Below are 12,007 nucleotides of genomic sequence, written 5' to 3'. Positions count from 1 at the left end.
CATGATCGTATATATATTTAAGAATGGCATGTATTTAAATTAACTAATTTCATATAAGTGATTATCCCTTTCCCCCACTGATTTCTCTCCATAAAATTTTATCTGTTGTCTCTATTTGATTAGTGGTCTGAGTTTACTTGCTTTTCACATGTGTTTCAGGAGAACGGCAGAAAGTCCTGAATTGGCTATTGTCCTATAATCCTTTATGGCTACGAATTGGCCTAGAGGTAAGTATATGCTTCAGTTTTTGAAATTATATACTTTAAAAAATTTTATAATTTTTATTATATATATCTTCAGTAGACTTTTTATTATATATTTTTAATAGATTCTTTAATAAAATGTGGTTTCATTTGGTAGGGTTAATAGGTCTTTCAGTATAAAATTTAAGATCCTTTAATAAACACTTAGTAGGTGGGATCCCTGGGTGGCTCAGCGGTTTGGCGCCTGCCTTTGGCCCGGGGCGCGATCCTGGAGTCCCGGGATCGGGTCCCACGTCGGGCTCCTGGCGTGGAGCCTGCTTCTCCCTCCTCCTGTGTCTCTGCCTCTCTCTCTCTCTCTCTCTCTCTCTCTGTGTCTATCATGAAAAAATAAATAAATAAATCTTTAAAAAATAAATAAATAAAATAAACACTTAGTAGGTAATTAGATTAGGCCAGCATATATTATTGCTCTATCATCACATAGTAATTTTCCTGTTTTCTTAAATACGTGTGATTTGGTACTGGATATAATAAGTATAGTAAGCTCTTTTTTGAGCTTTTACAAACAATAATACAGGCTGTTTTAAATATACTTTCTAATTTAAACCTTTTCAAAACCCAGTGAGGGAGGTATGTTTTATTATTTCCACTTCATTGGCAAAACCGAAGCTTAGGTTTGCAGTGACATGCTATATGCCAATTATTAATCAGGATTTGAATCTATACCTGTCTGATGCCAGAGCCTGAACTTATAACCATTTTGATGCAATTTTGATGCAATAAAAATGTCATCAAATTTGAGTGTTTTTCACTCATTGCATGGCTCAGTAAGACTTAAAATTTTAAAACTAACTAAATGAAAAAGACATTAGTAGTTGACTATTAGAAATATGATTCTATTTAAAAAATACTCTGTGTTTCCAGTCTTCTTTCATCTTTTACATTTTCTTTAGGCCTTCGCCATTGTCACGTGGGATAGTCTGTTCAGTTTAGTCCAGGTTCTAGAATACAATGGTCTTTGGGACTGAAAGGAATTGTTAACAGTAATTTGGCTTCAATTTTCAAGAAATTGAGGCCCAAAGAGAACAAATTATAAGCTTACTGTGCTCACACAGTTTAATAGTGTCATTGCTAAGATTTCTTATTTCAGTTTAGTATGCTTTTGTTAATCAGAAAATTACATATCAACTGGCTCTGCTTCACATGTTAAATAATTCTAGAACCTTTATTGGAATAGAACCTCTATTTGGGCTGTAGTAAAAAGCAAAAGAGTTAGGTAGAAACTTGTAATACCTTTTAAAACTTCTACTTGGATGTAGTATGTGTCGCTTCCATCCATATTCCACTGGCCAGAGCACACTGTGGCCCAACACAAATGAGATACAGCAAGTCCATGTCAGTTGATGGGAATATATAATCCTTTTACATGGAAGGGGGAAGGATGAGTAATTGTGAACAAAGTATTTTACCTCACCACCACATCTTAAGGTTCTGGTGGTGGCCATGGCCTTTGAGAATTTTAAGAAAACATCAGAGGCAAAAAATAAGTAATATCTAGTAAAAAAAATCTTTATCTAATATCTTTATAAAATAAAGTTTTTTCTGTTTTGGCATATACTTTTCATGCTCTTATCTCCACAATTGGTCAATGTAAGGTTATAAGATATAGTATGATATGGTTTTAGTTTTTTCTAGTTCCTTTAAAAATCAATAATAAGCATGTTGATGTTAAATTAATTTCCTGTTTAAATCATTAATTATAAACAGATCTGAACTTCCCAAATTATTATCTTAGATTATTTCCAGATGGATTTCCACCTGTTAACTATTAGAAAATTTTGAATATTTAAGTTTCTGTTGTACCTTCATGATATACTTAAGTAGAATAATTAATCATTGAATTTGAACAACATGCCTACTTTTGATCTTTAATTTAAAGGAAAAAATTAAAATGTAAATATGGTTTGTCAGATGATTCTTAAGAAATTATCTTAGTCCTGAGCTTTTGGTTTTTTTCATCGTACACCGTACACACTAAAGAATACACAAAGCATGAATGGTTTAAAAAGGTTATTTAGCAAATATCCATGTTATTTCCATACTATTTAGAAAATAGAACATTGCCAAATCCTTAGAAGATTGTAGTTTGCTTTCCCTTTATTGTATCCCTTTGCTCCTCAAAGGTCACATAGTCTGGACTTTGATTTCTTTTCAGACAGTTTTTGGAGAACTCCTGTCTTTGGAAGACAACAGTGATGTCACAGGGTTGGCTGTGTTTATTCTGAATCGCTTACTTTGGAATCCCGATATAGCTGCTGAGTATAGACACCCCACTGTTCCTCATCTATATAGAGATGGTGAGTGGTTCTACCTTCATTGCATTCTTTCCACACTATACCTAAATGGCTTCTTTTTATTCTTCCTCGTCTCTGTTTAAATTTTATCTTCTTAGGGATGCCAGTATAAATAGTCCTTCTCTCCACTATTCTCCCTTTCTTTACACCCGTCATTCCCCATCATTTCCTCCATCATTATAATTATTTTTACCTTTTTGTTGTCTCTACCCACCCTCTCCTCACAAGTAGGCTGTAAGCTCTGTGGAGACTGTATTTGTTTTAGCTCATTATTATACATATGGCACCTAGGATACGACCTGCATTGAGTAGGTGCTCATTAAGTATTTGTTGCGTGAGAGAGACTACATCACTTGATATCTCCATACATCTGCTTCTTACTCAATGAGCTGCAAATAGTAAAACAGAGTTTCTATGAGTATTGCATGAATTCAAACATTAAAAGCAGAAAGACGCATGGTGTTCTATTTGTGCTTACTATTACTTTTCTTTATTAGTACATTGTCATATTTTAAGGTGAAACTTATCTTTCACAGATTAACGTGCTATGCTTTTTTGTATTTCTATTTAAGGTCATGAAGAAGCTTTGTCTAAGTTTACATTGAAAAAGCTATTGTTGTTGGTTTGTTTCCTTGATTATGCCAAAATATCCAAACTTATTGATCATGATCCTTGTCTCTTCTGTAAAGATGCTGAATTCAAGGTATAGTTTTCATTTTCTCTTTTTATATTTCACATTTAAGACTTTTGCTTGTTTTTATTATGTATTTTCACTTTTAAAACTTCTAAGTTTCCCAAAGAAGAGTGCTTTGGAGTGGAATAGGATAAGAATGCCTATCTAGTCCATCTTATTAGTAGTTCTGTCTAACTTATTCGTTGACCTTTAACCAGCACACATCCCTATCCGAGAATCAAATCAGCAAAACTATGCTTCTAGGGAATTAACAGGGGAGAGATTTCTTTCTTAATTTAGCATATTGTCAAATGAATATTAATTTTTGGAGTTTGTTATTAAGAGAAATTTTTTAAAAGGCCTTAAACTGGAAATTTATATGTACGTTATTACCATATGATGTAAAATCGACTTTTTTTAATATAGTACCATTCATTTTACTTTATTTCTATATGCACAGAATAAGAATCTGTTGTTATCTAAATAAAATTATAATCTTGGGATATAATACCTGGAACCTATTTCTCCACAGACTAGTAAAGACATTCTTCTGGCTTTTTCACGAGACTTCCTAAGTGGTGAAGGTGACCTTTCCCGTCACCTTAGCTTATTGGGATTACCTGTTAACCATGTTCAGACACCATTTGATGAATTTGATTTTGCTGTTACAAATCTTGCTGTAGACTTGCAGTGTGGAGTGCGCCTTGTGTAAGTATAAGAAAATAGAATTATTTTACTTAACGGAATAGACTAAAATTTTCTGGAAAACACTTTTCTGTATTTATATTGTCTTTATTGCTCTTTTTTTAAATTAATTTATTTGTGAGAGTGAGAGTGAGTGAGGGGGAAAGGCAGAGGGAGAGGGAGAAAATCCTCAAGCTGAGCACAGAGCCTGACACACAGGATCCCAATCCCAGGATCCTGAGATCATGACTTGAGTCAAAATCAAGAGTGGACACTTAACCAATTAAGCCACCCGGGCACCCCTCTTTCTTGCTCTTTCTTGTGATGCAATAACTTTTTTAAGGGTTAAAAAAATTTGGGATAAGTATCCACAACACTTTTGTAAAATGGTGTCAATTTTAGATCCAGAAACCTTGTTTCCTATGCAGAATTTTTTTTCATGCTGACAGTGACAAGGGTCTGTGAGTAGAAACCAGTGATGCCCCAGAATAGGAGTTGGGACAAGCATGGAACTAATTAAAATATCAAACATTTAAGTAGCACATTATGTTGATAGTGGTTTCATAAGTAGTACATTACTTGGGACCAATTCTAGTAAGTATTATTAACCTTGTTTTACACATGAGGAAAAGTAAGCTCTCAAGTAAGAGTGCCCAAGTTTTATACCATGATTAGGACATGAACTCAGGATGTCTGGCTTCAAATCACACAGTATTTCTCAGTAACAAATTAGAATCCTCAAAATTGGTTTCTGTATGAGTCCAGTGAGTTACGAGTTTCTGCTTTGGAAGGTGTGGCCATGAACATGGTACTGCAGTTGGGCTCTTCTGGATCTCAGCATTGGAGACATTTGCCTTGTTTCTAGGAAACTTCCCAATTTATATTACATTTGATATTTGTGAGGAAGGGATCTCTGGATCTTTAGAACTCCCCAGTTCTTCAAAAACAACATACATGTCACTTGTTTCCTTCTAAATTAAATTTCCTGTGAACATTCTTTTCTGATTATATATTCTCACAACAAGGTAATAGACTTTTGAAACCTTAGCTGTCTCTCACCTGAGCAATTTCCATATAGGCTAGAGCATTTATTTGATGAAAATGTTTCACATGTTATTTTTATATATTTTTAATTTGTTCATTTCATGAATCCAAGCCACAACATCTGTTTTTCTAGCCAATAAGAATTCACGGTTTTAGACTTTCTCCATTTTCCAGAACAGTCAGTAATTGGTTTTATGTTCAATGCTGTTTTCCACAATGGAAGACATTTATATCAAGAGTTACTTGAAAAAAGCAGTGTTGAATGATGTTGCTTTTTAGTTGATCAGGAATTCTAACTAGTTAAGAGACTTGATTTTTGTATACCAGATTTCTACTAATATTCCATGGGGGCTTGCTTTTTCTGTAGAAATGTTGATTACTATCTAGTACATAAAATACTAGTGAACTAGATGATATTAGGGGTTTGAATTTAAGTTCTAGTATATGCCTTCTTAAGATAGGTACTCAAATATTTTTACATTAATCTGGTATAGATATAACAGAATGGCTTTCAAATCTATTAAAACTCAGTTTTAGTTCATGTTATTAGCTATGTGACTATAGGCAGTTTACTAAATTTCCCTGGGCTTTGGTTTCTTCATCTGCAAAAAAAAAAAAAAAAAAAAAAAAAGGATAATAATGCCTGATTGTAGGACTTGGTATGAGGATTAAAATAAAATAAGAAAAGAAAGCACTTGCTTAATGTGTAAAATACAGTAGCTCCTCCATAAAAATCCTCCTCCTTTCCTTTCCCTTTCTTTTTTCCTATAGAACTCTGTTGTTTTTTTCATGTGTGCATTTGTGTATGTATGTCTCTTCTTTTCTTTTCTTACATTCTGTTCATAGACCTCAAACCCCAGGCTTAAAATGAGAAATGACTCTTACTTGCCAATTATGGAGCCAGTTTTCAGTTCATTTTTTGGGCTCTTTCTCACCTAAAATCCTTTAAATTTGAAAGATTTATGTGAGTGATAACTGCATTTAAATAAACTTCATCTTGCATTTTGTTTTGTTTTTTTTTTAAAGGAAAGTTAAGTATATTTCTTTACATGATAAAGACAATCGTGCATTGACAGATTCTTAGCATCTCAGTGTGGAGAGGCTAAAGGGAGGATATTTATGATATTTTGAGGTCTGGGTTTGAGACCCACCATTTGATGCAGGGAGCTTTTCATATATGTTTTTACATGATAATGTCATCTTAAAATTCCCTTACTAGGCGGATCATGGAACTTCTCACACGGGACTGGAATCTCTCAAAGAAACTCAGGATGCCTGCAATAAGTCGTCTTCAGAAGATGCACAATGTTGACATTGTTCTTCAAATTCTTAGATCACAGGGAATTCAATTAAATGATGAACATGGTAAAAACTGAGTAAAGATAGAACATTTTCTTCTCACCAAAAATTGATATGTAGATATATTGTGCTAACAGACTGTCTTTTCATTTATAGGAAATGCAATCCTATCTAAGGATATTGTGGATAGACACAGAGAAAAAACTCTTGCATTACTTTGGAAAATAGCATTTGCTTTTCAGGTATTGTACATTTCGTAAATTTTACACTTTTTATCAATTTTTAATATTGATTTATAAAAGCATTTTTCATCAAATAGACTGTTACTGGGATTTATTTTGTTCTGGGAACTGGGACAATTGCTTTAAATATATTTCAAATTACTGTTCACAACACCCCTGTAAGGAAGGTGCTCTCACTGCTTCGTAGGTAAGAAAACTGAAGCTAGAAGTTAAAGCATTGATAGGAAGTAGAAATGAGATTAGAACCCAGGCTTGTGTGTCCCATAATTTTACACACGACACACTATACATTAACCACTACGTATTCCATCACTTCCGCATAAACTATGTTTGCCTTTAAAAAAAAAAAGACAATAACTAACTTCTGTGGGTTAAAAATGATACTTGAAAAACATAAATACATGTAACCCTTTTTTGTGTGTTTCAGGTGGATATTTCCCTTAATTTAGATCAGTTAAAAGAAGAAATTGACTTTTTAAAACACACACAGAGTATGAAGAAAATGTCTGCACAATCATGCCATTCTGATGTTATTATCAATAAGAAAAAAGACAACAGAAATAGTGGTTCCTTTGAACAATATAGTGAAAGCATAAAGCTGTTGATGGAGTGGGTAAATGCTGTTTGTGCTTTCTATAATAAAAAAGTAAGTGTTTTTGTTTTAGCTTCAGTATCTTTAAGTACCTTTTGGTTAAAGCCAGAATTTACTCACAAAATATTTTATTGTGTTTTTAAAATAATGTAGTTTATATATAAGCAAACTTTTCTGCAAATGAGTGAGGATGTTTTCACATACTGTATTTTATCTTAGCTGTCACCAGTTGTATAATGCATGATTTTTTTATGTATTACTAAGAAAATATACCTTAATCAGGAGTCTCAATAGGAGACATTTACACAGAACGGGCACCTAAAGATCACACCCTTATTTTAAAGGTAGATGCAAATAAACCCAGCATGCAGAAGGGGACAGTAGAGAACCTGACCACGGGGTATAAGAAGGAAGAAAAAACTCTGAGTTGAGTGTTTTGTAACCATTTGTTATATTGATACTGTATTTTTATATGAAGTATACCTTTACATGTAAATATGTGAAAATGAATAAAATATCTGATCTGGGGCAGCCCAGGTGGCTCAGCGGTTTAGCGCTGCCTTCAGCCCAGGGCCGGATCCTGGAGACCCAGGATCGAGTCCCACGTCGGGCTCCCTGCATGGAGCCTGCTTCTCCCTCTACCTGTGTCTGTGTCTCTGCCTCTTTCAGTGTGCGTGTGTGTGTGTGTCTCATGAATAAATAAATAAAATCTTAAAAAAAAAAATCTGGTGTGGATTATGAAGTCAGAAAAATGATACAGAGTACATGTTACTAAATATAATAAACTGTTATACCTTGAACAATATGGTTAGTAGAAAACATTATCAGATATATGGACAATCTTCTACATTTTAACTAAATACTAGTGAGCCACTGAAGGGTCTAGGGGAGAATGTGTTTTCATACCTTTCTCTTAACTTCTGATGTTACCGGCAATCCTTGGCATTCCTTGGCTTGTAGACACCTTACTCTAGTTTCTGCCTTGGTCCTCACATAGCATCTTCCTGTATATCTGTCTCTGTGTCTCTCTTCATATAAGGATAGGATACCAGACATATTTAGATTAAGAATCCACTGTACCCACTATGACTTCATCTTAACAGATTAAATCTGCAATAACAATATATTGTGAAATATACTGTGATATTCTGAGGTTCTAGGTAGGACATGAAATTTTTGAGGGACCCTATTTCTCCTAGCACAATAATCAAATTCTATTTTTGACATAGTATTTTATAATTGATAATTTGGCTATAAATATGGTATTATCCTAGGTGCTATCACCTAATGTGATTTTCTTAGCTACTAAGAGGAAATACGGACTATAAAACCATTAATATCTATATTACTATCTAAATACAGCTAATTAATTATCTGTTATTTCCAATTAGGTGGAGAATTTTACAGTGTCTTTCTCAGATGGCCGTGTGTTATGTTACCTGATCCATCACTACCACCCTTACTATGTACCCTTTGATGCTATATGTCAGCGTACTACTCAAACCATAGAATGCACGCAGACTGGTTCGGTGGTGTTAAATTCATCATCTGAATCTGATGGAAGCTCTCTGGATTTGTCTCTTAAAGCATTTGATCACGGTTAGCCCCATTTGGCTGAAGAACTTTTCAAGTTTTTTCTCTGCCACATCAGATTTTTGACTAGAGCTATCTAATCTCTCTCTCTTTTTTTTTTTTTTTATTTGCCTAGTAGAAAACACTTCAGAACTATACAAAGAACTTCTAGAAAATGAAAAGAAAAACTTTCAGTTGGTTAGGTCTGCAGTTAGAGACCTTGGTGGAATACCTGCTATGATTAATCATTCAGACATGTCCAATACAATTCCTGACGAAAAGGTAAGCAAGAGTTTCTTAACTAATAATAAGAGTCTCAGAAGGTGACAGCAAGTTGCCTATTTTTCTCCATCAAACTTCTGTTTTCATCTCTTCTGTTTTCTCTTAGGTGGTTATCACTTATTTATCATTTCTTTGCTCAAGGCTTTTGGATCTTTGTAAAGAAACAAGAGCTGCTAGACTTATACAGACAACTTGGAGAAAATACAAACTAAAAACAGATATGAAACGCCATCAGGTACTCCCCCAAAATGAAAACACTACAATGTGAATTATACGTCACAAAATACCAGTTGATTGATTCTCGTTATGATTTTGACATTTTAATGATTTGTGAAGTTATTGCCATAATATTGACAATTGCATGTATTTTGAGTTGGGGATGGGCGTTTCTCCTGACTCTTGATGTTTCCTTCACTGGATATGTCAGTTTTCCAACCACTGTCCCCTGGTTTGCGCAAGGGGAGGTAAAATGACTTACCCCTTTATGAATTTGTGAAAGTAAACTGAGGATACCTGACTTAGCTTTTTTCTTCTTGGAATCTAACCCATCTCTGGAACCAGGAGTTTTCCATGAACTTTTTATGCTGTGTTGTGGGAGCCTTGATCTTGGTGCTGGAGTGCCCCTTGGGTCTGGGTGTCAGTATCTGATTTGTAGTTCAGTTAGCCAGCTCTTTTTGTCTGTCTTGAAACTTTTCCTTTGTATCCTTTATTAGTTTAAAAGTGGTAGTTTGGTTTCTGTTGTTTTATTTCTCAAAATGTTTGTCTCTCTCTCTCACACGAATAAATAAATAAAATCTTAAAAAAAAAAAAAAAAAAAAGGGATCCCTGGGTAGCTCAGCAGTTTTAGTGCCTGCCTTCCGCCCAGGATGTGATCCTGGAGTCCTGGGATCAAGTCCCACGTCAGGCTCCCTACATGGAGCCTGCTTCTCCCTCTGCCTGTGTCTCTGCCTCTCTCTCTCTCTCTCTCTCTCTCATGAATAAATAAATAAAATCTTAAAAAAAAAAAAAAAATGTTTGTGACCTGGGCACAGGGAGAGGTATGTTTGTATTATTTCCCTTTGTGATCCCTATAGTACAAAATTTTGCATTAATGTAAGCATTTCTTTTTAATTCTGAGAAAAATATAATTTTTAACCATCTCTAAAATGGTCTCCTTGCTCAAGTTGAACAAACTATTTTAATCTTTTTTTTTTCTCTCTACTCTTCCCACTAATGATCCTATTCACTTATTTGGAAAAAAAATCAAAATAAACAGCCATACTTGATACATTTATTAGATATTTCAGAAATCCTTTCCATCTGATATTGCTCAATTTTGAGTTACCATGCATTTATAATAGAGTTCTTAATAACTATAAAATAGCTACATTTTGACAACTCTTGAACATACTATGTATTTTGTTATAGTTTATCAAACTCAGAAATAACACTAATTGAAATAATTTGCTCTTACCATACTCAAACTCTTGGTAGTAACTTTTGGGAAATAGGCAGTGGCTTATATGGTTTTTTCTGCTACCAGACATTCTTTGTGCCGCCTTTTTGCCCCTTGTCAGAATCTACCTCCTTGCCCACATATCCTTTAGAGGATAACTTTGTAGGAAAATTGCTTTAGGAGAGTTTTCAGCAAAGACTCTTTCCTGGTTGGTCCTCAGATTACTTCACTAATTCTGTTTATATGAAATTAAATGAGAGATTTAAAAGTCCCATGAAACAGGGATGCCTGGATGGCTCAGCACCTGAGCCTTTGGCTCAGGGTGTGATCCTGGGATCCAGAATCGAGTTTCCCATCAGGCTCCCCACGGGGAGTCTGCTTCTCCCTCTGCCTGTGTCTCTGCCTCTGTGTCTCTCATGAATAAATAAAGTCTTTAAAAAAACAACAACAAAAAAAACCTAGAAAACCTTTTAAAATAAATAAATCCCGTGAAATGGATATTTATCAGAATTGGGGGGGAGGGTGAATGAAATCTGCTTTCTTTTCTGCTCAGGATAACTTTAATAAGATGTAAACTGTATAGATTTCTTAGCTCTTTGCTGGTGAGATCTCTTTTCCAGATTTATTTATTTGGTCTAGGTAGTAGCAGTTTCCTTGTTTCTTAAAGACCACTGCTTTTCTCTTTTCTCCAGGGGACCATGCTCCCTCTCTTAAACAATTAAACTAACATCCAATGATGTCTTTTCATTTGCTATCTGGGACATTAAGCAATAGGTTCCCTATATATTCTCATAGAAATATTATAAGCTAATAAATATATAAATATTAACTTCAGACAGCTAATCTTTCAGGTGTTATATTTTACTTTCTTGTTATTGTTATAATTCATATAAACTATCCATGGAGAATAGACTGGCTCAAGTTCTTGTAGTGACAAGTGAAAATTGACTAATGGCCCAATTACCTAACAAATGAAGCAGGATTATCCAAGGGTATTCCAACACATTCTACCTTTTAGTTCTCCCTGTCAAAGAGTAGGCATAAACTGTAAAGCAAAGTAAATCCCTGTATGTGGCCCATATACAAGGTAAAATAAAACAAGCTTGTGACACATTGGCTTAACGACATAGCATTAAAAATGTTGACGTGCAGTCTAATTTAGAGAAAAAACATGACTGTCAGCATTGGAACTTTTACCATCAGTTTATCTAAGTTTTCAAACAGTTGCTAGTTTTTGTAATATGTTTGCCTCTTTGGATTTATCTACTTTCCACCTGTAGCTTCTTTAATGTCACATAAAATTGTTCCATTTTAGTTTACTTAAGATTGAGATTGTCTTAAGTGTTAACTTACCTTAGCCTACTATAAGAATGCCCCTTGCCCCTAGAAATTTTTACTCAAATGCAACTTTTGACTCTTTTTTTTTTTTTAACCTAATAGGAAATGCTTTTTTTTTTTTTTTTAAGATTTATTTATTTATTAGAGACACAGAGAGAAGCAGAGACATAGGCAAACGGAGAAGCAGGCTCCTCTCAGGGAGTCCGATGCAGGACTTGCTCCTGGATCCTGGGATCATGCCCTGAGCCAAAGGCAGACTCTCAACCACTGAGCCACTCAAGCTTCTCAA

At 34.4% G+C, this 12,007-nt stretch overlaps 1 protein-coding gene across 2 annotated transcripts in view; it reads left to right on the top strand.

Moving 5' to 3' along the window:
• Nucleotides 1–12,007, top strand: part of ASPM (assembly factor for spindle microtubules) — a 72,016-nt gene that overhangs the window by 21,965 nt on the left and 38,044 nt on the right. Inside the window, exons 7-16 of one of the 2 annotated variants that reach the window (XM_072831280.1) lie at nt 160–227; nt 2,419–2,560; nt 3,130–3,260; nt 3,763–3,938; nt 6,178–6,323; nt 6,414–6,499; nt 6,927–7,145; nt 8,483–8,690; nt 8,800–8,945; nt 9,052–9,180. In XM_072831280.1, the coding sequence (XP_072687381.1) occupies nt 160–227; nt 2,419–2,560; nt 3,130–3,260; nt 3,763–3,938; nt 6,178–6,323; nt 6,414–6,499; nt 6,927–7,145; nt 8,483–8,690; nt 8,800–8,945; nt 9,052–9,180 (1,451 nt within the window). The remainder of the gene's footprint in view (nt 1–159; nt 228–2,418; nt 2,561–3,129; nt 3,261–3,762; nt 3,939–6,177; nt 6,324–6,413; nt 6,500–6,926; nt 7,146–8,482; nt 8,691–8,799; nt 8,946–9,051; nt 9,181–12,007) is intronic. The other variant, XM_072831279.1, reaches the window with a different exon arrangement.

This window comes from Canis lupus, chromosome 6 (assembly GCF_048164855.1).
Source record: "Canis lupus baileyi chromosome 6, mCanLup2.hap1, whole genome shotgun sequence".
NCBI classification, from domain to species: domain Eukaryota; kingdom Metazoa; phylum Chordata; class Mammalia; order Carnivora; family Canidae; genus Canis; species Canis lupus.
Note: the sequence above shows the minus strand (reverse complement) of the source record. Positions and strands in the feature narration are given on the sequence as shown.